Below are 24,949 nucleotides of genomic sequence, written 5' to 3'. Positions count from 1 at the left end.
ACATAAGGGAGTGACAGGTTCTGTGGCATGGAAATACTTTACTTTTGAAAATCCAGGACTTTCTTCTTGGTTAGAATTTGCTGGAGATGGCAATCGGCAACCAAAATAAAAGGACCACATCAAAATAAATTCCTCATCCTCTCCTGGTGGTTATTCTCCTGAAGATGCTCTGAGCTTTGAGAAAAGGCTAGAACTACACAGCAGCCCTTCAAGAGCAGAGACTGCAGGTCCTTTTCAGCATTTTGGCATCCAAGAAAGCAGTGAAAATGATATCCCAGAAGGCCAGACTTGAAAGAAGTACACCTCAAAGGGAAAGAACACCCCAACTAGGAGAGACAGGGAAAACGTCTTTTGAAATATTCTATTCTTTGTGGATATATATTTTCAACAGGTCTGTTCCAAAGGATGCATTATATGTGGGAGAAACAAGAGATTAAAAAAATGTTGCAATTTACTTCTCTTCATCAAGACTGAGTTGTGGAAAGAAAAATTCACAATTCTTGACAGTCACTTTTCACCAGTGTATTATTTTATCCAATTCAAAGAACTGCTAAATTGGATTTTATATAGTAAGAGATGAGTACATTTGTCATCTTCCTTCCTCCACCACTTTCATTTTTCCTATGCTATTTTTCTCATACCAATGACCATATACTAGTCCAAATAAAGCATATCTTGACCTACTGATGCTGTGACATATATTATAATAAGAATCAGGCAGTTCTCTAAGACCTTTGTCTTTAACTTTAATCTGGAACTAACTTCCCACTGCGACAAGTTGCCTTTTAATCCCTTACACCACGTCAAAGTATTCAGGTGCTGTAAAGTGGGACTCCTGTTTGGCTCATAACACACTGAATCACAGAATCACAGAACTGTAGGGGTTGGAAGGGACCTCGAAAGATCATCGGGTCCAACCCCCCTGCAAAGCAGGATCCTCAGAGCAGGCTGCCCAGGTAGGCATCCAGACGGGCCTTGAATATCTCCGGAGAAGGAGACTCCACAACCTCTCTAGGCAGCCTGTTCCAGTGCTCCGTCACCCTCACCGTGAAGTTCTTTCACATGTTGGTGCAGAACTTCCTGTGTTCTATTTTGCAGCCGTTGCCCCTTGTCCTATCCCCACAAGCCACTGAGAAGAGATGAGCTACATCCTTCTGTCTCCCACCCCCCAGATATTTATAGACATGGATAAGATCCCCCTCCAGTCTCCTCTTCTCCAGGCTGAACAGACCCAGGTCTCTCAGCCTGTCCTCATAGGGAAGATGCTCCAGGCCCTGTATCATCTTTGTGACCCTCCACTGCACTCTTTCCAGGAAGTCCATGTCTTTTTTATACTGGGGAGCCCAGAGGGGAGCCCAGAACTGGACACAGTACTCCAACTTCATGAGGTTCCTCTTGGCTCATTTCTCCATCCTGTCAAGGTCCCTTTTAATTGCAGCACAGTGCTCTGTTGTATCAGCCACTCTTCCCAGCTTTGTGTCACCAGCAGACTTGCTGAGGGTGCTCTTTGTTCCGTCATTATTGATGAAAAAGTTGAATAAGACTGGACACAGCACTGACCCCTGGGGGACACCACTAGCAACCAGCCTCCAACTAGACTCCACACCATTGAGCATAACCCTCTGAGTTCTGCCATCAAGCCAGTTATCAATCCACCTCACTGTTCACTCATCTAGCCCACACTTCTTTAGCTTGTCTGAGTGGCAGTGCCAGCTGAAAGCACCACTGCTGTTCATTGCTTGCTCCTGCCCCTGCACCCGAGCACACAGCTCCTTAACAAGTGGGATGTCAGGTATATTCCGACACTGCCTTCAGATGAGTCGGAAGTGGCATCTACAGCACCGCAGACACAAAGATGACTGTTAGTAAAGGCATTAATTAGAAAATAGCTATTAAACATTCACATTTATACAGAAATTATTTATATTATGTCCAACTCAATCCAATTAACTTCAGTATGGGCTAGATAATATAGTTCATACATTACCGGAATGAGAGCTACGTTCTACTATTGTTCTAACATTTTTTGTCTTTTCATTCTACTGCACCATGATTTGTCAAATTGTGAGGCATGGCATTCCATTAGGAATACTATTTATCATTCTTTGCTGCAAAGTCTTCATTTTTCCTTGTGTTCATCTTCACTTATGAAAAGGCCAATCTGCTTTACGAATATAGATGTTTTTGCATGACTTAAAGGCAAAGGAAACTCATCACAACAGTCTAGCCTAAATATTTAGAACTCTATAATGTATAATGAAGACTACATGACTACATGAAAAAAATATTTTTCTTCAGTGTATTTGTATCAGAAAATTCATGCATGAGAGCATTTTCTTTTTTATTATTGTTAAGAGAACAGACATACTACAGCAGAGAGTCTTTTTTCCTGTCTACAGATATTTTTTCCATCTGAGGAAAATGCGTATTTTAGTGGAAATCGTACACCCTGGTGGGGTGCATTTAAAACATTTGTGAGTTAAAGATAGTCATAATTACATTCAAGACAACAGGTTAATTTAAAAAGAAGACATTTCTTTGAAGAATTTTGTCTTAAGCAAATAACGTATTACAGAACATTTCTGGAAAAAAAAAAAAAAAAAAAAAACTCACAATATTTAACTGACAGCAGAAGCTTTCTTATTGTTATTTAAATGTAGAGGTCTTCTTATACATACCCTCTGGAGCATGAAGTGCATTAAACATTGTTGATGAACTTGCTAACCTGACAAGACCAAAACAGTAATTTTCTAATACCAAGAGCAATTTTGTCTCTGTTATAGGGCCACAGTAAACTATGGGACTACGAGGACCAAAAAAAAAAAAAAAGATCACAGAACAGAACTCCAATTACGAAGAGATAATTTGCTTTTAAAATCAGCAATAATCTAGAGGTTCAAAAGAATATCATAGGAAAATGAGATTTTGCTCAGATAGGCTCAGATAGCAGATGCCTCTGAACTAAAAAATGTGCATCCAAGTTTCAAATTGCTCCTCGTACTTCAGTCTATACAGAATGATTACGGCATGCATATTTTAATGTCAAACATTTAAACAATAAACATGGATCTGAACTATAATACTAGATACTCAATGTTCCAGCTGTAGGAGATTTATGAACCAAACTGGGATCCTAACCTCATAGCTCTGTATCTCCCAGCAACAGTGCAAGTCCAAGCTTTAAATGACAGTTTTTTAGAATTTTGTGAGTACTTCACCATGTACCTTAACAGAAGTACAAAATATTATCTGCAAATAAAAGAACAGGTGTCATTAGGTTAAAAAGTTAATTTCTTGTCCTCTTAGGCCTCTGAATCTCTGTGTAGCATGTAACAGTCTTCTTTTGATATCAGGACTGAGATCAAAATTTGGAAGTCTCTCCCCCCATATTGGTACACAAGTTCACCATGTTCTTTCCTTTTCTTACAATAAAGGTTATTTTTATAGGTGAAAAAATGAGAAGTTACATTTAAAATCAACAGCTGACTTGCCAATAGAAATTAAGCGTATGCATCTCTTTTTACCATTGGAATGGAAGGTTGTTTGATCTTTGTATATCTGTAAACTCATTAGTTCCTAAACAACAACTCCATGACACCAAGTGACACTATATTTGTTTATATTTGTTGTGTTGTTCCCCCACTTTTTGGGGGGAAGGAGGGGGGGTTGACACAGGAAATCAAAAGGGAATAGTTTGGCTGCATTTCTGTCTTTGGTGAAGCTACCAATGACAGAAACACATGAAAACAGTTGCAGGTGAAAAAGGTTTTATTAATTATGTAGCTAGAGTTAATCAAACAGGAAAGAGGAAACAAATTTAAAGGTGATCACAAGCGCTTCTCTGAAGCAGTATATTTTAAATCTCACATTGTTTTTACGTTAATGGGTAGTTATTTCGTGGTTAAATTTCAAAACAGTAAATGAAAGTATACTGACAACAACATTTTCTAACTAACTAGAGCTGAACAGGAACAATTTCCTCTCTAAAAAAGCTGATTACTTTCATTAATAACTTAAAAGAGGCAGGGACCTACTACACTGGTTTAATTAACAGAACAGGTGATACAGGGAGGCTGAAATTTTCATGTATGTTAACACTGAAAATAATCATATTTAATTCAATATGCTTTCCAGGTTCATCAATTCATTTAAATGAAGGCTTTTACAATAAAAATGTCATATAATTAAAAAAAAAAAAGAAAACAGCCTAATAAAATTAATGTAGGACTATGTATACATCCCCAAGTACAAACAGATGGATCAGCAGCCAGTAAACTAAAATCTAAGCAAGCAGCAGCAACACTCTTCTGTATAACCTCCAATACAGATAACTTTTTTTAAAAGAAGAAAACGGTCCTGGAAGGTAGCAAAAGCTACTGACCCATTGTCATTGCCCACTTTGACATAGGAGGATTTCTTTTCTTTTATACTATGATAAAAACAGGAAATGAACACAAACTAGAACCTATAGAGCTATGTATTTTTTTTCCAGTCATGAATACCCTCATTTTTGAAGGAGAATAGTTGACTAATGTAGAGTTCCCTTACATCACCAAATGAGAACCACCCATTTACACAACATACCGGGAATAATGAAATGCAGGCAGGCATTCCCGGAGTCATACTCATTTGCTTCTTTCACTAGGGCTAAATCCTGTGCTACAACTTTGAAAGGATTATAGCTGATTACAGCTCTAACCTGGGTTCCTAGGCAGCCTGAATGAGCATTAGTTACTTACACGCTTCCTGTGTTGGAGCTGCTGTCCGTGAGGAAGGAGCCATTGGTCCTTTCCATCTGGGCGAGCCTGAAAGGCAGGGAAAGACCATGACTTTCAGAGACCATGCTGCATAATTTAAACAGAGGCACTGTGAAGAACATTCCTTAGAAACAGATTAGATATTGCAATCTTGGTACCCATGAAAAGGAATAAACTTGTAGACTGACAAAAATGTCTAATTCGAAGGACTTTCATGAGACACTTGTGATATGATTAACTGATTCTACTTGCCAAGGAACAAGCATATTTTCTACATCTAGTATAATTTTCATTAGCACCACCACAACTCTCACGGTAAAATGAGAGATGTTTCACAGATGGTTTTCTTTTTGATTTTTATAAATTTGGACTAATAAAAGAGGACAAATACTTTTCAAATATAGTATATTTACCATCTGAAATTATGCTTGGCAAATAACCTCACACTGTGGACAGCCATGTCCTGGAAAACAACCCCAAAACCAGTGTAATTACTTAATCTAAAAGGACTGGATTATTATAGGGTGATAATAAGGCCATGAAATTCTTTAAAATCACAGCAGGATTTTTCTGTCTGTTCAGCTTTCTAGGAAAGATATACCTTATCTATGTAAGACAAGCATAAAAGTCCAGGAAGTCTGGGAATACTGTGCACCTATATTGGAGTGCTTCAAATACAGTTGTTTTCAGTACTATAAAGATATCTTAAACTTCACACTTACTTTTGCAAGTGCAATACACATTATTACAGACATCTTCAAACTTTTTGAAAGAAGTATGCAAGGCCCTAAAGAAACATGAACTGCAGCGTATTCCTTCAGCATGGAACAAGCTTGCCCATCTGTATGTTTGTTAGCATTCCTCAAAGTTTAAGGACTATAAATGAGTGCACACACAATGAAGTTGTCTTGGTTGCCTTGCACCCCCACGCCCCCAGGCTAGCTGTGGGATGTCATGCTCCAAAACATCCCCTGAGGAGAGGACAAGTCCCTAAGCACTCAGATCATCTCTGCTCTGGGCCATCTGAAGCAGATCTAGTTCACAGTGAGTAACAAGAGTGAGTGAGGTGCTCGTGAGTCATCTTTGTAATGCCGTTTAGCTCAGATCTTTAAGTCTTTCGTGAAACATAGCTGAATTTTAAAATTAATCTTCAAATAACTTTGTCATAAGGTAGTACAATAACCGGTACATCGCAGAGTTTATAAGCTTTCTTCATGGTGCCCATAAACAAGAACACAGCAGCAAATAGCTAACTTGAGCATAAGCTCTGATTTTTTTTTCAAAAAGCTGGAAAAGTTAATATTGTCTATAAGTTGTGGATATCAGATATGGCAGTCAAAACACTCAAATCAAAATTGAGTCAGTTGTTCCCATGGGAATATGGAAAAATTTCTGTGTTGCCTAAAAGTGGACTGTCATTAATTATTTTGGGGAGGGTACCTCTACTAAGGGCTTAACTCTCATCAGCTCTGAATGAACAGAAGAGAGTTCACCAAAACACCGCATCACTGAGATAGACTTGGCATGAAAGACATTTTATCCTATGGGTGACCCCATAAAAGCCAGAACATAAACCATCTGTAATCATTATATTCTCTGCTAAAAGTCCATGGTTAATGGGTAATGGTTAAAATCACAGAAGAAAATGAAAACCTGACTGTAAAATGCTACTGGGAAAAACTATGTATCCAACAAGCTGAGTCTATTCCCAAAGGTTAAAAATGAAACAAAAAGGAAAACAGCCCATTTTTAGAAATAACACACAATAATTCTGCAACAGTTTCCATTTTGCATGACAGATGACAGATTTAATGCATCTATTTTACATTTAATATGACTGTATTCAGAAGCTGATGATTTAAAAACATTTGACTTTCTTCTGAGTACAGAGAATTATATCTTTTTAATAAATAATGTCCAGCCAGTAGAGTAGATTTAAAACAGCAGGAATCAATCACAAAATGCAATGTACTGGTGAGAAACAGTCTGCATTTCTTACCTAGTAGCATACTGCTCTATTCTGGAGTGTGTGTCATCATGAAATAGCTGTGGAGACTGGGAAGGACTAGTTTGAGGAAAAAAAAAATATTGGTGTCAAAAGCGATTCATGATACAGACAAAATCATTTTATAAGTAATCTAAACTAATGACAAATAAATAAATTCATAATATTGCTGAGAGGGTTGTTGCTTTTGGTCAGCCATGCCCTACAGCTCATGCACATCAGATTAGCAGTAACTCAGCTTAGAGAAAACTAGTATATTAAGCTTTTCAGACAAAGGGGTTCAGCATACTCACTCATATTGCTCTGGCCACATACTGATGAGAGTGATAGGACTGTACAAAGACAAAAAAAGAGAAAGAGAGAGAGAGAGAAAGAAAGAAACTATGAAACAAACTTCAGTGCCACTTAAGAAAGAGAAAGCTAGAGAAACAAAAAATTTAACCAGCAGCCCACCCAGATTATTTGAATCTGCAACAACTGGCATAGAAAAGGAGACAGCAACAGATACTGCACTGTATCATCGACAGATAGGAGACTGACTTACAAACTTCATTTTGTTAAAAGTCAAATTTAAAAACAAAAATACCAAAACAATGTCACTAATTGAACTACAGTTTGTAAACCACAATCAGTTCATTTAAATTCTGCTAAGTGTTGGAGCTTCTCTAAGTAGAAAATACTCTTACAAAAACTTTCTGGGTAAAAATAAGCCCAACAACAACAAAGCACCCCACTGTATAAAGTTATCAATGCTTATTTTCATACTGCATAAAAATAAGATAAGTACACATTGTATTATATATTCTGACACTTAGGCAACTATTTAGTATTTCTATTTTTTTATTATTTTTAAAGTACTACTGGGTTTTGTCATCTGAAGGGGTAAGAACCTATACGAGTAGTTTCCTCAGCATGAAACCGGCAATTTGTCTTGTGACGGGCCAAAGGAGTTTTACCCTGACTTGTGATTTAAGTTTTGACATTCCAATTCCAGGCACCACTGGTAAACTTTCATTACATCAAAGGTTTGCTTTCCATTGTTGGTGACATGTTCATTTTGTTTTTAAATACAGAGCAGTTGAAGAGTGCCCTGGTGAGTAACATTTGAACTTTTTGTATGTGCATTTCTTGCTTAGAATCCAGGCCAGATTACTTCCTCCTCTTTCTGAAACTGCTAATGAGTGGGTTTTGTTTGATTACTGTAAGTAAAACAAAATCCACTGGGTCACAAAAATGGAGTATGGTCAAGGACACAGAGCTTTCACATGCAAGCAGAGAACGTATGTCGAAGCTTCACAGTGGCTGTTGTTGATGTGGTGCTGTGTTTAGACAGGTGGTGCTGTGTTTAGACAACACGTACAGCAGCACCACAGACTCCACAATGTCATGGAGAATCAATCCATAAAACCACTTGTAGTGCCCTGTCAACATATCTTACTTTTGTTCTTTTAAAAGTCTCCTTTGCTCATAGCTACCAAGTAAGCAAATAAATAAAATGAAGTGTTTCTGCCAGCACTGTAAATAACACTGTGGAGACACTGAGAGTGTTCTCTCTTATTAGGCCACCTGTATTTCTGAAGTTTGTAGGAACCTCATTAGGTCAGAGATTTCTAACTCCAGCAACTTTGAGATGACCTAATAAGCAGTGTGGTTCCAAAAGCCCAGTCTCCCCAAAGCTGTGAAAGTTTTCTCAGTAAAACAGCCATTAAGATCCCTTCAGCACTGCCTGCTGAAGTCCATGGATTTATGATAAAATACCTGTACCGCCAAACTAAAGAAAATACATTACTTCTTCCAAAATAGGCAAGATCGGTAAATAACACAAACTAATTCCTGATGCTGGTTATTTCTTGGGTTTCACTTTTTTGCGATGTCAGGAGCAATTACTCTGTAATCAAGCTTACGTCTCCAGGTTGTCACCCTCCAGAACTGTTTGCACAGGTAGGTAGCCAAGCCGGGGATGCTTTGCAAAATACTTCTTTGACCGGAACTTGTTCTTCAGCACCTTGGTGAAGTCCCGTACATCTTCCCCAGATGTTGTCTTAAAAAGTTAAAAGAAATTAATTTGAACTTAAATTGAATTGCTAAATAGCACCAAGATAATACAGCTGCTACTTTCCTAAAAGGAGGAACTTCAGAATGTTAGTGACATTAAAATCACCTTTTAAAGTGTCATGAAATATGGTACAGTAATAATGGTAATGCATCTACAAATTCTTTTCTATTGAAAAAAAAAAACACAAAAACATTGAGGCTTCAAATTGCTAGTAATAAATGCATTGGGTTTACCAATTACTAATTAGAGAAAATTAGGGAAAAATTGAAGCAGGTTCAAATCCTAGGTTGAAATTTTACAAACAGTCTTACAAAGTAGGAGAAAAGCAAACCAATTTGCCAGCTATGAGGGTATCCTCTTAGCTATTGAAAGCAATCTTGACAGTATACTCATGCATATGAAGCTCATGACTCACTTTCACAGGCCTAAAAAATACCTTGTGATGACTCTGCTGAAAACAGTAATGGCTTTGTTTGGAAAAAAAAAAAAATGTAACTAACACAACCCTATGCATTCACAAAGTGCCACAAAATATTCAATGCCTCCCATTACATACCTAAACTGAAAAACTTGAGATGGAAAACAGTACGTGTTAAACCAATCTCTCCCATGACAGCCACATTTTTCATGAGTATTTTCTCAAGTTACCAGAAATTTCCTACAGGTTTCTGCTATTATCCGTATCACTCTAAGGCCAAAAAGTACCCACAGATGAAATCACAGCCATTGTATGGGCACTGTGCAAAGGCACAGTCAGAAGTGGGTCTGGTAAGAACAGTCTGTGCCTGAATTAACAATCTCACAGACTGATCGAGCACATTCCTTATTGTCACACTAAGAGGCTGGAAAGAAAATCAGCCCCAAGATTTTTTCAAGTCTAAAATTGCAAGCTACAAACAGCAAAACCCCTTGAAGATTTTTTTTCTTTTTTTACTGGTCGTTACTGATGCAGCCTTGTCCAAAGCCGACAAATGCTTAGCTCTATCCCTCACTGCCACAGCTGGTCTTTAGTACTCCTGTATTAGCTGCACGTTTGCAATGGCTTCTACAGATCTCTAGCCCAAACCCTGTTAAAAAATGTGGACTGCATTTCTTGGCACTCTGCTTTCAGAGAAGAACATTAACATAAAAGAATATCAAGAAGGATGGATATCCATAGGAAAAACAGAGATAAAGGCTTTTTAGTTTCATACTTTTTTTTTTTTCCCAATATGAACTATTCCCACTACAAAAAGGCTTAAAAGCGTGTCAGACAAACTATTCTGATTTCATTTTCTATTCTCAAACATAAAAACATATGTGAATGGTGAAAAAAAAAAATAGTGTGTGTATAATACACGCAGTTATGAAATCTATAATGCAGATCAGAGTAGCAATAAAAGCAGATAATCAAACTGATGGTGAAAGTTTCTGACATCTGGCTTTAACAAGTAGCAACAAACTGAGCACATTTGGGATTAAGAAGTATTTGAACCCCTAGATTTTAATACAGGTAAATTAAGGAAGGGCTCACAAAATCACGCTCAGGAAGCATCTGCTACAATCACGGAATCATCCAAACAAGGACCGTGACATCCAAAGGGCTGCTTATTCTCACGCAACAGTAGCTCTAGCAGATGGAACTCTGTCCCAAGGCCAATGAATGAAAGTTTTAGTACCTACACATTGCAGAAATAAATGCCTACTGAGCTGCCAAACGTCTCCTCTGGAGTATTCTTTATTTGGTATGACAGCCTGACCCAGTTCCTTGGAGAAACTAATTTGACTATGTACTGAGTGAGGACGATAAATACTAACTGCTGAAATTTGAGCAGATTTGCAAGAACTATTTTAATTCACAGGACTAAGACATAACTTTTAGAAGCATTTCTCCCACGTTTTTTGCAGAGCAACACTAAATAATCAAATCAAAATTAATGCCAAAAGAGCATTTAGCTATAACATTTAACTTCTGAAAAACACTAGCCAGCAGTTGTGTAAACTCTATCTACTAAATTAAAAACGACAGGTAAGTTGTACAGCTACATCATGGCATCTTGGCTATTTCCACACAGATTAATAGCACAAATACTGTGGTAGTAACTTCAGAAGCAAATCATTCCCTTCAATGAAAATTTCAGCCAAAGACTATGCTTTCAGTCTCAATTTAAAATCTCAGTTCGTACAAAATGACAAGATCAAGAAAGAACGACGAAGATCCTTGGCTGGCATACAGAAATAAATAAAGTCTGTAGCGGAATGTCTCAAGGAAAAAGAAAAAAAAATGGAAAAACTGACAAATGGGCATTAGCACTCTTTAGTATACTGCCAGGAATAAATAGAGTCATAAGTCAAAGTAAACACAGGAAAAAATCATTGTAAACCAATGCAAATTTTACAAACTCTTGGATTTATATGGAAAGTGATATAAAAAACAGAAGATGCTGAAGCATGGTTTCATACAAAGGTTGAGAAAACAGTTTTGATGTATTTTTCATGTATTAGAAATAGGACAAATCTTCATTGGGAACAAGTATTACCAATAATGCAATGAACTAGTTGGGAGAGCTCTAAAGCATATATATATATGGAGGGTAAGGAAAGGAATGTAAATTTCAAAGCTTTTTTTTTTTTTTTTTTTAAAAAAAAGCATCTTTTTTACATCTCCATGTTTTTATTTCTTGACATTTTATTCATCTGTAACATCAATTAAAACCTGCACCATAAGCCTGACTGTATTTAATGGAGAACAAAATTTTTAGACCTATTTGTGGTAACAGCTACTGTATGTGCAACTACGATGATAGCTGCATTTTGAAACAGCTGTCTGATAGCTCCCCAGAGTAGGATGTAGGGGGAAAAGAGAGAGATTTCTTTTTTTTTTCTGCTCTCTTTTATTTGACACTTAAGAACCCGATGCACTGTAATTTAAATCTATGTTTAAATGTATGCATTAATTTCATTCATCAAAGCATCTACACTTTTAAATACTATCTCATGTTCCTTGATAGAGGCACTAGATGGGATACCACAAAAACTATGTTATTAAAGGTAGAAAAGAAATGTATTTATGGCTATCACTACCACGTCAGTGATGTTTGTATTGTGTACCACTGTGAAGATGACCATTCTGCGATCACTTTCAAGTATAGGCATTTCAAAGCAGTTTCTCAACAAGAAGCATTACAAATTGTTTGTGTATTTTAGTTTACTGCAATGAAACGAATCTGTAATTTCATGAGTAACTGTCTTACCTCAGAATTAAAAAAATGAAGCCTCAAAAGGGTTGCAGATCACATAAGCTAGCCATGTGAGCAACTGTAAGAGAGAGACCTAGAGGACAGCATGCTGAGCCGCTGCTAGATATCAAAGATATCTATCCTTCACAGGGCAATGAGTAATAATCTCTGAGCTCCACAGCTGGAAGCAATGTTCTGAATGCAAAACATTCAGATTCCCCCATTCTTGCTCCATTCTCTCCCCACAGAATAACCCTATTTTGACAACGGTAAAGCGTCATCCTTGGTGCATCGATAAGCTTGTCAAGATGAAACCACTGACTTTCTTATGTCAGCTTGTTGCTTATAAAACATTGAGCTACTTAATGTTTATGTATGCAGTTGTCTTCTCTGGATGTCAGTAGCCATTAAGCTTTCAGATGATTTACGCAGAGGAGGAGTCTTAGCAGGCCCTATTGCAGTTAAGTTTTATTGTGCCTGAAGCAAAATCTGTATCTAGGGTGAACTATCATTCAGCTAATAATTTCTGACATCTCTCCTACCATTCCTGAGCTTCTCCATGGAAATAAAATTCTGATCACTTTTCTTGCAAGGTAAAATGTAGCAAGAATTACTAAAATAAGAATCACAGTCTTAAGGAAAATACATATTTTGGATACCACATTAAACTCCTGAGGAGACTCAATCCTACAACTCCTTCAAAACTTCCAGTAGCTCACTTGCAAGGAAAATGTGATAGAGAACAATGCAGAAGACAGCTCCTAGCAGGAGCAAGAGATGTCCTGAACTCATACACAGTCAGCTGATTTTAATTGTATTCAAATTGTGCCAAGCATTACCTTAGAGTAATGTCTGTCAATGCACTGAATACATTTCATCTTAACTATTATTTATTTATTTGTTGACAATGAAGAGCCTAAACTTTGCTGCCATCATTTTGTACAGAAAGGCTACAAAAAAGCAGTTCCCAAAATTGAGAATTTAGCCAGGTGAGTGTAGTGGCAGAAACCTATGAAAATTGTTCATACATTCACTGACGTCAGGACCCCAAAAGAAATGACTTGTGATGGATGAGAAATTTTCAGAACTGCTGACCTGATACCTGTACAATACTAAAAAAACTTCTTTCAAGGTTTTACTCTGGAAAATAGAAGTTGCAAAGTAAAAAGAGTTTAGAGAAAGAAAACTGATGCAACATTCATAGAACACATGTACTGAGAGAATTCCTATTCAAAACAAACAAAAAACACATCAAAGTACTTAAGAGTATTCCTGAATTAGATGCTAGATTTTGACTGTAGAAAGATCTTGCAAAACTTTACACATCTGTGTAAAATTTTTCATTAGAAATCCCATTTCTCCATCTTCTCAAGAAAAAAGAGAAATGAGAATAACTACAATAACTTAGCACTTCTACTACTTAGCGACATGATTTGTTAAACATTTTAAAATTCCTTACCCTACCAATCTCTAAATCATATATGACAGAAAAAAAATACATAGCCAAAGGAGTTATCACAAATGTTTGTATTTTCACCATCAAGAAAATGAAATTGCAAACTATGATGAATACAGAAAGAGCATTATGGATTTGGCTTCAATAGCTATACATTATTATCTGATGTAAATAGCCTTAATCTGAAATTAAGGAGCACTTCCAACCTGATGCAAACACTGAGAGAATCTTCCCCTTGCGAATTAATTTGAGAAACAGATTCCTTAAGACATTTTCCAAGTTATTTTAAATTTAAGTAGAACTAACAAGAGCTTCTGAGAAATCCCTTGATACTCCACACTGAACAGCTTACCTGAAGACAATTAAAAGGTCTCCTCTCCAACTGTGATTAAGTTCCAGTTCTAAATGTCAGCTTTATTAAGCAGTCAAGCATTTGTTTCTTCTAATTATTACTTGTATTCTTGATACTAATGTTCTCGTATCAATACATTTAAGTAAGAGAGACTAGATTTTATCAAGGGAGTTTGGTGAGTGCATGTATTTGTATTCTGCTTTGCAACGCAGACCACAAACAATATTTTAACATCAACAGCCTTTGAATTTGGTTGAAAAGGCTCTAAAAAGTGACAAACCTTAGCAGAGTAGATGTACTCATTATATTCAAGCTATTTGTACTGTAATATAATGGATTCTTAGGAATAATTCATTGATCTTTGGTACCTAACATTTTTATTAATGTGCTTTTATTTTATACACCCAGCTCTATGCTATTTTCTGGCATCATTCCATTTAAACACAACCTGTTCTACTAACTTACTGAAAACAATTTTACATCTTGAATATTATATTGCCTTAACCGAGTTCAACCTACACAGATGTTTATCAAAAATTAGTACACTAACCACAGTACCTTACTCCAAATAGCATGTTACAAAGCCAGATATTTTTTGTGAAATCTATTCTTTGTTCCTGACTCAATTCAGACAAGACTAGTTAAAATGGAGTGCATGTAGGTACTGATTATGCAATAAGTTATTTCTGTTCATAAAATGGGTCATTTCTGATCTGAATTTGTTCTATTACCACTGTTTAAATTACATACAGATTACACTATTAATTTTTGAGACTGAATGCAAATTCTTATGAATGTGAACAACTATTGAATGAAAACAAACCAAGTAAAAAACCACAAACAAACCTGAAAGTGTTATTTCTGTGAAGGAAGTTACCCAATCCTCTACTTAACAAAGTGTCCGAGAAAATTTCTTAGAAAAATCTGGCTAAATATTTAATCAGGAAAATATTGCATTGTAAATGAATTTGTAATATAGGCAAAACTGTCAAATAATTTTCAGTTAGAAAGGGTCAATTTTGCTCATCTTTTTCCCAGATACACACTAATTTTTAAATATTCCAGTAAACATTAATTACTCAACAAACAACATGACATATTTCCAACCAAGTTTCCATAAAGCAAGCAAAATGTTGGACCTGAAAGAAAAGATCACGAACATTCAAAAATACTAAAGCATATTACTAGAATATTAAATATTATGGTAGTATGGCAGTAGTAAAGTGAGTCCCTTTTCTCTGATGTTTTCTCACCTTACAAACAGCATGTGTGCACATGCTCATATACAAGTACTACAATTATATTCAATATTCCAGCTTTATTTTCACAAATCAAAAATAAAGTTCCCTCAGAGAATACTTCTGAAATGGATACTAGAAGTAGATACTTCTCCCCTTTTCTATAGAATTCAAACACTGCCCACGCAAAATCATCAGCAGCCCTAGCCAAGCCCCTGATGACTTTCAAAAAGAATGGCAGGAAGACAGACCCTGCTAGACACACGTAAAAGAAGCCCTGGTAGAATATTTAAGTGATAATAAATAAATAAATAAATAAATAATAGACCACAAATAATGCAAAAACAATCCTTTAGTAATCAGTAACTTGGTACTCACTGGTATACAGTACTCCACCATTGGGTAATGCAATTTATGCCCCTTTGCTGTACGGCCGGAAAAGAAGCAGCTCTGACAAACATCATAGTTAAAATGTTTTAAGCTCCGGTACCTATGGGGACATTAAACAAAGTGATTAGAGCTTCCTACGTTCAGTTCTAATACATACTTATTATTAAGCCTCGTGAGGCAAATTACTTTTTGAAATGTTGTCACCTGCTTTTCAGCAGCAGCTACACAAGAACACAGCCGGTTTGTTTTCGCTTAGAAAGCACAGGTAGGGCACTGAGTGCTCATCCTGGCTGCAGATCCCCAGGGCATCTGTGCCACCGGTGCAGCTGCACAGGACACATAAAACCTGCAGTCCTCCTAGCTCACTTCACACAACCTTCCTACACTACACAGGTTGCTTCACAGAGTATTTACAAGGAATTTCTACCTTCCATAGCCACACAGACAGCCATTGTCAATCACCTGTTGACAAAGCCATTTTGAAACAGACAATCTTACAGGCACCAGCTCTACTGACTAAAAATTATATTGATTTAGCTTTTTTTCTCCTCTCTTTAGTCACTGGCTGTTATCTCACATTGAAATATCATTTATAAACCAGACTGTTTTTGTTTTTACATTTACTGTTTAATTGCATTTACATCATTTTGATGCTCAAAAATTCTAAGTCCATGTTTCAGAACACTTCTTAAAAGTTCATCAACTATGAGAAGAATATACAATTAAGTTTAAAAATTGATTTATTTTGGCTTTCAAGAGCAAGTATATGTATAAACTAAGTAACAAGGAAAAAAAAACACACCTTATACAGTATCTCCTATACTAAATGCAACCCCCCAGAGCACGATATGTATATATTTTAAACCAAAGCTGGCTAAAGCAGATTCCACCCACTGTTTGTTACAGTATGGTTGTTCTGACTGGATGAGATTATGTTATTCGTCTGAAACTAAGATGAGCTAGCTGAAGCAAACTGAATAGCTATTGAATAGTTAAAGTTTAAAACTGAATTGCTTCCTGAGAGCAGTTTTCAGTACCAAAACACATCATTCCCCTGCTGAGTTTTATGTTTTGTTTTGCAGAAGAATGTGTCTATAAATGTAAAGGTTCACGTTTAAGGATGCTGATGCAACTGTTTGCAGTCTTTACTCAGAGTCTGTGTATTAAATGGCTGCATCTACCTTCTGGTAAGATGCTAGATGCTTTTGTTGTTGCATATCTCTAGCTTCATTACAGAAATGATTTAGAATGAGTCATTCTTTTCATCTTCCCTTGTCTTCTGTCTCCATGACATCCTTTCCTGCACTAGAAATCTCAGTATAGACAGGATCCGCCAGCCCCAGTTTAGGCATCTGTAAGATCTCTGAATGGAACTTAGCCACGCTAGGCTCCCTCAGGAAAAGAAAAACAGGAACACCTAGAGGGATTTCATCTCCTCTTAAGACAGGCAACAAAGTTTGATCAAATTACTTACATTTCCCTATGTAAGTCACTAGCTGTCTTACAAGACTGACTAAAGCTAGCATGTCCAAAGCTAGGTGAGACAAATCTGACCCCAGGATTCGTATAAATATATAACCTTTTAAACAACAGAAGGAAGGAGAGAAAGCACAAGGAACGAAAATGAGTCATCTGCCTTAATACTGGAAGAAAAGCCTTAAAATTGCTTAAAGGAAAGACTGATCTATAATTCCTAAATAAAACACTCAACTTCGCAACCACAACAGTGGAAAATCCAACAATTATGTTTAGCTCCACTCCCCTACTTCATTTTGCATCATTTTACACACTGGAGCAATCCATGCACAAATATATGTTGGTATAATGCCTCATGGTGATAAATCATAGTTAAATCATACAGTTCAGGAGAATAAAGAGTATCACCCCTGGAGTCATTTTTGCTTTAAGAGTTCACAGCTTCCTTTGAGCAGACTAAACTTAGATTGTGTTCAATGTCTTGTGACAGGAACTATGCAAGTGTCATCACAGTAACATATCAAGTTTGTGCCAAGCAAGGAAGAATAGCTGCTAAAGGGTATTCACTACTGGCTGGCATGAATGGCTTGGTTTCACAAGCTTTATGCAGGAGGTGGGGCAGCCAGCAAACCCACCATTTGTCTTCTTGCTCCACCAAAGACGTATTTTTCCCAAAATACCTGATAACTCCCTCTCACACACCTGTCAGTCACAAGACCGCTGGGTATCTAACGGGGGACGACAGGAGCCAGAAACACACTGGCCCAGGAGCTCCTGCAGTAAGATCCACACTGTGGTCTGACCAGGGATGGCAGTTCCCATCATAAATCAGGAAAATGGTGGAAAAATACTTGGTGGAGAACGTGCACATAACTCCCCTTCTCTTACCTAAAGCCAACAATTGGACATTCTTTGCAGATGTTGCACTTGGCCTGATGTTTTGCTGTTTCTGCAGCTGCCACGCGGTGTAGAACTGGTAGCCATACCATAGACTGCGGCTCTAAGCGCATCCAGTCTATAAACTGCTTTACAGTAATTTCCGGCTTATTGTGGTTCTGGGGAAAGTAAATATATATACATAAATAAATAAATTAAAAACAATTATAATAAAAAAGGAAACAGAATTAAAAACCCTCCTCAAACAGATTTTACTTAGAATTTAATTTCAAAAACAAAACAAAACAAAACAAAAACAAACTGTGTTAGTCTTTTCCATGTCAGGTTAATGTGGAACCTGTTAAAGTACACAGGAAACAACTTCGATTAAAATACAAATAAAGAAAACAAGTTAATCCAAGAAAACAAGTTATCCAGTAAGAACAGATAGATGTAAACAGCTGCAATAGAAGAGACAGATGGTAATAAAGATGGACTAGTCCACGATAAAGCCATCTTTGAATTGAAAGGACTTCAGAAAGAAGAACCAAAGTGCTAAAGGGAAGTACCTTCTGCATTTCAGACATGGTTGTCTTTTGAGTTAAGACTGATTCCAGACTGCTAAAAGTCAGTACTGCTTGCAAGGGTCTAGTAATTGTCTTAAGGCTCATGAGAAATTTTTAATTGTGTTCTGAGCCCATGGTATTCTTACCAGTTACCATGTTAAACACAGAAATAAATAGAGATAAATAAACAGAGGAAAATAAATCTGCCACTTTATAGGCAATCACTGCAAGAAATCAGCAGAGTGGAAATATTAGCATGACTGTTTTAAGAAGCAAATAAACATGTTTCCATTCTCTTCAAGTTGTAACCAACAGAAGAGCCGAGCTGTAAAGGAATTATGTTCATCCTATTTGTCAGCAACAAGAACAGGTTGTCCTTCTGAGCTCACTGGAAATAACAGTTTAAAATTTAAAATGAAAGCTACACTTAAATGGTAACACATGACAAAAAGCTACATGAGACTTCTTAAACTATTCATAATCCAAGCCCATTTTTGCTACTAACAGGGAGCTGCAGGGAAGAAAGGAATAATAAGCTTTCCCTACCAGCAAAATACTTGTTTTCACTAGGCTGAGATAGCTCTGACATCCTGTTGCATACTTTGTTTATGCTTTCCTAATGACAAGGATTAGAACTCGAGGCATTCATGTGAGATAAGGGATGCAACTGGATCACCAGTATAATCACAATAATACAGAGTGTATTTAAACACTACCTCACTAGTGCACTTCGCCCGTAATTGAACAGCATGGTGGATGGGGCAGATCCTTGAAGAACATAAAAGATCATTCCTCTGTGACAGAAAAGTCTGTCACTAAAAATTCATTTATTTTAGTGTGACTTGAACCACTTGAGGTCAGTGATGGATGTCAAGCACCATCCCTTATTGTCTGAAGAAGCAATGTTAAAACCTCAGAGTTTTACATGGTTAGTTGGTCAAAACAGCTTCCATATGTATCGAGCAAATTATTCCAGATCTGGATAAAAAATTCTTCAATCCCAGTCATCTTAGAGTCCAGAAATGAATTCAACAAGCTAAATAAATATGTAGCATAAAAAAGCTAGCACAACTGAATTTTCCAAGGTGCTGAATGAAAACATAAAAATGTCTATAAAATAATGGTAAAAGAAAAATGTCCTAGAAGTTCTCTATAACTTTTAATCTGTTGGATTCAATAAAACTACAAATACTGAAGTCAGTGGTTTTATATATGCCATAGTGAATCTTTAATCAATATATAATTTCTGACAATGCTTAAAGCAGCCACTTTCACAGAAGTAATAAACTCCAGCAATATAGTTATCACTACCAAACAGTCAGAGCCTTAGGCATCCTTGACAAATCCTGAGTTAGGTTGTGTTCCCTTGTGACAACATCTTTTTTCTTCTCATTTTCTTTAAACAGACAGACGTTCTGTGCAGCCTCATTAACCCCCTGCATGTAGTACGGACCTGAACAGCAGGCTGTAAGACAGCTTTATTTTATGTTCTGATCTGCTGCATAAAGGCCCACAAAACATAAATGACTGTGGTTGAAATTTTGTGCAACTGCAATCTCTTTTGTCAGAAAAATAATACTAAATAATATCCTGATGCACAAAGTCAAAAATTACTGTCAACATCATTTTCTTGTTCTGTTGAGATCAATTCTTGTTCCAGGACATAAAAGCACGTTGTTCTCACAGTATCACGTTGTTTTGAACAATGCAAAGCAGGATAATTGGCCACTACAATAATTTTTAACATCATTTGAAGCAGTCAATATTATCATAAACACAAAGAATTATATATTCTTTTTGCTAAAAAGCAATTTGTTTGATTGTCTCCCAAATGATGAATCAAACTTTCACAGCTACACTTTAACAATAACTTCCCAGTAATTTTAACAACAATTCAGTTGCAGGAGCAAATTCATTTCTCTTCAAAACTCAATAAACATTTTAAAATTCCTCTCTTATTTTTACACCATGTGGAAGTAAGTTTGCAGTTGCTCAGAGAGCGGTTTTTCTCATGAAGATTTGTATCATCTCACCTGTTGGAAGCAGCTGCGCACACTGGGTTCGATGTTACTGCCACCAAAAGCTGCCACCTCCCCAAGCTGCCGGGGGATCTGGATGGCATCGTGCAGCAGCAGGCCAAGCTGCCTCTGATCACACATTTCTGTGGGACCCGCCACTTCATTGAAGAGATCTGCAACACCAAAAAAAGGCAATAACTCATTTTGTTTTCATTGACATCCCCTTTCATTCAGTAACACCACAGCTTGAGTTTTGCCATTGCTGTAATTCAGAGGTAGCTACAGAGGACCACTCTCCCATTTACAATAGTTTACCCTCGTCTAATCTTGATTACTTTGACTACTTTTTCTGATCTGTAAACATACAAATGAGAAGAGTCAGGTCAAATGAATTAAATCATACTTAGCTTCTTATGGTAAGATAAATAAGTATCTTGATATTTAAGATATATAAAAATGAATAATAAAATTAGTAAATTAAGATAAATATCCTCCTGACAAATTTGTATATTAAACTACAACCTATTGCAGTTCTTTTTTTACCCATGAACAGCTATGTGACAAAATAAACCAGCACAAAACCGGAATAGCTTTTTGTGCAATCCATCATTACTTCATTTTTCCCCTAGTACTTATGAAGTTTTCTATGTTACCACAAGGGAAGAAAAAAATAAAAGATTTTTCAGAAATCCCTATTTCATGCCAAAATCTATGCTTTCCTTAGGTTGGCTGGGGACAGACGTGTCTGCTGTGAACTGAGACTGGAAATGAGCACAAGTCACAGCTGGCAGCATGAAATAGCTTAAAGCAAGAGCACCAGCCAGCCAGCAACACAACTCGTCCTTAAGAGGAATCACATTTGCTTCCTGGATAACCACATCTGTTCCCATGCACTTTCCTTTTACCGATTTCCTAAGGTACATGTCGAGCCCTGCAGCATAAATGCAGGCCCTGGAATGACTGTAACGACAGAAAAAAATGAGACTGAAGGGATCAAGAAATTGTTCCCGACGCAGACACTTACTGGGAAGAAAGACGCTGCCTGTTTCTGCTTAAGAGTCACAGTAAACTATTGAACTAATAGACCTATCTGCAGTACAGAAAATATTTCTTAAAGTAGTATATTTATACATTTCTTTGATTTTTTAAAATGTATTTGCAATTGTTAAAATTTCCAGCTAGATACTCTTAACACATTTCTCCCAATGATCCTTAATTTATGAACTCTGTAGTGTTGTACATTGATATTTAGTCACAAGATTAATCTTTTCTGAAAACATATTGAACACTGAATTAATCTCTTAGGAATAGCTTCAAATTCCGTGGATGGTGTAAGTTACAAAAGAAACCATAGTGGATTCTGTGTGCTCAATTCCAGTTGGCTTTTACAAATTTCCTTTTGCACTCAGTGGCCAGTTTGGATTAAAGTTCCAAATAATGGTAAAAGAAAAAAAAATCCTTTACGCTGCTCTCCTACGACTTATGTTTCCTACCAGAACAATTGGTAACAGATTAGAAATAAAAGAAATTTGAAAATTCAGTCTGACTGCACTTGTGAGTGAGAAACAGAGCAGCTTTCTTCAGAAACATTAGAGAGAAACTCTTTTATTACAGTCTGAAAATTGTTTTGCCCTTCATTTGGAGTAACTGTCAAGCTTTGTCAGCACGCATCAGAAAGACAGCTCATACCTTTTCTCTTGACAAAGGGAGCTGAGGCAGAAGAGAAGACTTTCACAAAACATAAATCCAGATGACTGAACGATTTTTATTTTATTTTTACAGTTTCTTGTATTTTCCTTGCCTAGTCAAACAGATGCTGCAGCATCTTTAGCACTTAGCAGGGACACAAAGCCCATGGATGACAGCACTGACAGAACAAGCACTGCCAAGGTGAGCCAGCAGTAGGGCAATCCCAAATCCTGACTAGTTTTTTCAGCTGCAGTTGGAATAGTTTTCCAGTATCTAAGAGTCCATTTCAAAAACAAAACGGATAGAGTAAAAAATGCCTGTTTGATATTTTCTGCTTTTATCAATCTGCAGTGGAAACGGGTGCTACAAGAACAATTCACTCACTACTGCAGCAGGGAGGAGGATGAAGTACTGTCCCAAGCCCTAAGGCATCAGTTGACTGGGGAGCTAATAAATGGAAGAAAAATGACGTGTCAGGAGAGAGAAGAGGGAGAGTGGTCAGCTAGGCTGATGCAAGTAGGAAATCAGCAAATACACTGGAGAGCTCAAACTCCTCCAAAACAGCCTACTTAACCAACCAACCAACCAACCAACCAAACAACACAACTAAAACTTAACACTGGCAGCTGCGCCATAACCACTGAATGTTGAAGTGCACAGGAGTTACTGGATGGTAACCCCCCTCCTCCCCAAATCCTCAGTGAAATTGGTGTGACAACACAGGAGAAGCTCCTCAACTAAAGGCATATAAGCCAGAATGTTCCTGTCAGCTGGCCATCCTCCTTAAAGAAACGCAGGAGCTGTTCCCTAGCAAAGGAGATAACCCAAGAGCAGCTCTGAAGTGGCAGACATAAGGGAGAAGGCTTCATTTTAGCTCTGACAGGGTGCACCCAGACTCCATATCTGCCAGTGGGGATGGGGACCCCATATGTCACCCACCAGCAATGTCAGAAGCCACGAACTGAGCACTGCTATGAATGGTGTTTGTACATATGTACATACATATTGTATGAGCTTATATACAAAATACAGTTATCTTACGTAAAACTATATGGGACTAAGACAAGGATTTGGGAAACAAAAGTAAAGATTATTCAGACTTGAGCCGTAACAAAAAGTAGAAACAAACGAACAAAAAAGACCTGTTTAATCTTAAATTAAATTCAACCTCACATTAGTATTTTGAGGATGAAAGCCAGCAGGACCCAAAAAACAACTTAGGTGGATAACCTGAAAAAATGTACTTACTGGTTGGTATAGAAGTGGATACTCAAAAATGGTGAAAAGTTCATTCAATTCCTACCAAAACAGTAGTAAGATGCCCAACAACACACCTTGTGGCTTTTGCTGAGGTTGCCAACACATCAAATCATAAACCTAGCTCTGTCAAGCCTAAATCACCCAAGCAGCTGCAAGGAATCTAGTGCAGTGTAAAGCCTTGAAAGTTACACTCAAATATGAATTTAGTTAAGAATATGCAAAAATAGAAAATGTGCCATTGTTTGTTCACATGCATTTTTACAAACAGGATGCACATGCTGCAAACAAGATGCACATCCTTACACAGAATGCACAGGATTGAGTGCACCCTCAGTAAGTTTGTGGGTGACACCAAGCTCGGGGGGAAGTGTCCTTCTGCCAGGGGGTAGGAAGGCCCTGCAGAGGGACCTGGACAGGAGGGGTTGATGGGCAGAGGCTAGTGGGATGAGGTTCAACATGGCTAAGTGCCAGGTCCTGCAGTTTGGCCACAACAACCCCATGCAGTGCTACAGGTTTGGTGCAGAGTGGCTGGAAAGCCATGCAGAGGAAAAGGATCTGGGGGTGCTGGTTGATGCTCGCCTGCTTCTTGGCCCAGGTGGCCAAGAAGGCCAGCAGCATCCTGGCTTGTATCAGGAAGAGTGTGGCCAGCAGGGCCAGGGAGGTGATCGTCCCCCTGTACTCTGCTCTGGACCTGGTGCTTAGGAACATGGTTTAGTGGATGATATTGGTAGTGTGGTGATGGTCAGACCAGATGACCTTGGAGGTCTTTTCCAACCTTAATGCTTCTATGATTCCATGATATTCTTTTCATTCATTTTTTTTCCTTCCCTTTTCTTTTTTTTTTTTTGTGTCATAGTGTTAGTTCCAAAAATGGTTCCAAAACTAAGAACATAAACATAAAATAAATATCACGTCCCAAAATGTTTTATAACACTTGAAAATTAAACGTCTTCACAGTAGAGATTTTCAAGTAGCTCTTCCTTCTTATCACAAATCCTATAGGTTTTATGCATGAAATGATATAACCCAAAATCAACACCCTGTAAATTTATAAGACACACTACGTATGTGTTCTATTTCTGTTGCCAGTCTGGCTTTCTGTGTTAAACATGAGGCCAGGTAAGAATGAAAAGCACACAAGAGTATTTCCATATATTACATAGCACTATGACTTTTCATTGCCTTTAAAATTGAGAAAAAGGGAAGGAAGTTAAAGTTCCTGCTGTCCCTAAGAAAATCCACACCTCTGAGACATCATTTGTCTCTATGACCAGGCATAGAATCATCTCTGAATAACCACACATAATTTTAAACTTGTATTATTGGAAGGACTTGCTTCCGTAATTGAAAATTTCTTTCTTAGAACATGTGGAACACTACAACTGAGTGGCTAAAAATGTTCCCTTTTTTTGCAGTATTCAGAAGTCCTGTGATAATGCATGAACAACTAGTGGTAATACAAGCAACAAGCAAGTGCTATTTTTTATTATGCATTTTGTGTATTAAGTATTTTGGAACAAAACAAATATTGTTCTTGGTCATGCGCTTTCTTTTTACTTATTTTTTCCCCTCTCTATTTTTACAGGCTATCT

At 37.2% G+C, this 24,949-nt stretch overlaps 1 protein-coding gene across 7 annotated transcripts in view; it reads right to left on the bottom strand.

The window, feature by feature from the left end:
* UTRN (utrophin) overlaps window positions 1-24,949 on the bottom strand; it is a 344,112-nt gene that overhangs the window by 27,412 nt on the left and 291,751 nt on the right. For 5 of the 7 annotated variants that reach the window (XR_004749455.1, XM_035321865.1, XM_035321867.1 and 2 more), the window contains 7 exons: window positions 20,424-20,581; window positions 17,837-18,003; window positions 15,461-15,572; window positions 8,667-8,803; window positions 7,056-7,094; window positions 6,757-6,822; window positions 4,740-4,805 (listed from right to left, as the gene is read on the bottom strand). Coding sequence is in view for 6 of the 7 variants with exons in the window: in XM_035321865.1 (XP_035177756.1) it covers window positions 4,740-4,805; window positions 6,757-6,822; window positions 7,056-7,094; window positions 8,667-8,803; window positions 15,461-15,572; window positions 17,837-18,003; window positions 20,424-20,581 (745 nt within the window). In the remaining variant the exon portion in view is untranslated. The remainder of the gene's footprint in view (window positions 1-4,739; window positions 4,806-6,756; window positions 6,823-7,055; window positions 7,095-8,666; window positions 8,804-15,460; window positions 15,573-17,836; window positions 18,004-20,423; window positions 20,582-24,949) is intronic. The other 2 variants (XM_035321866.1, XM_035321870.1) reach the window with 1 other exon arrangement.

The sequence above is a fragment of the Oxyura jamaicensis genome, chromosome 3 (assembly GCF_011077185.1).
Source record: "Oxyura jamaicensis isolate SHBP4307 breed ruddy duck chromosome 3, BPBGC_Ojam_1.0, whole genome shotgun sequence".
Taxonomy (NCBI): domain Eukaryota; kingdom Metazoa; phylum Chordata; class Aves; order Anseriformes; family Anatidae; genus Oxyura; species Oxyura jamaicensis.
Note: the sequence above shows the minus strand (reverse complement) of the source record. Positions and strands in the feature narration are given on the sequence as shown.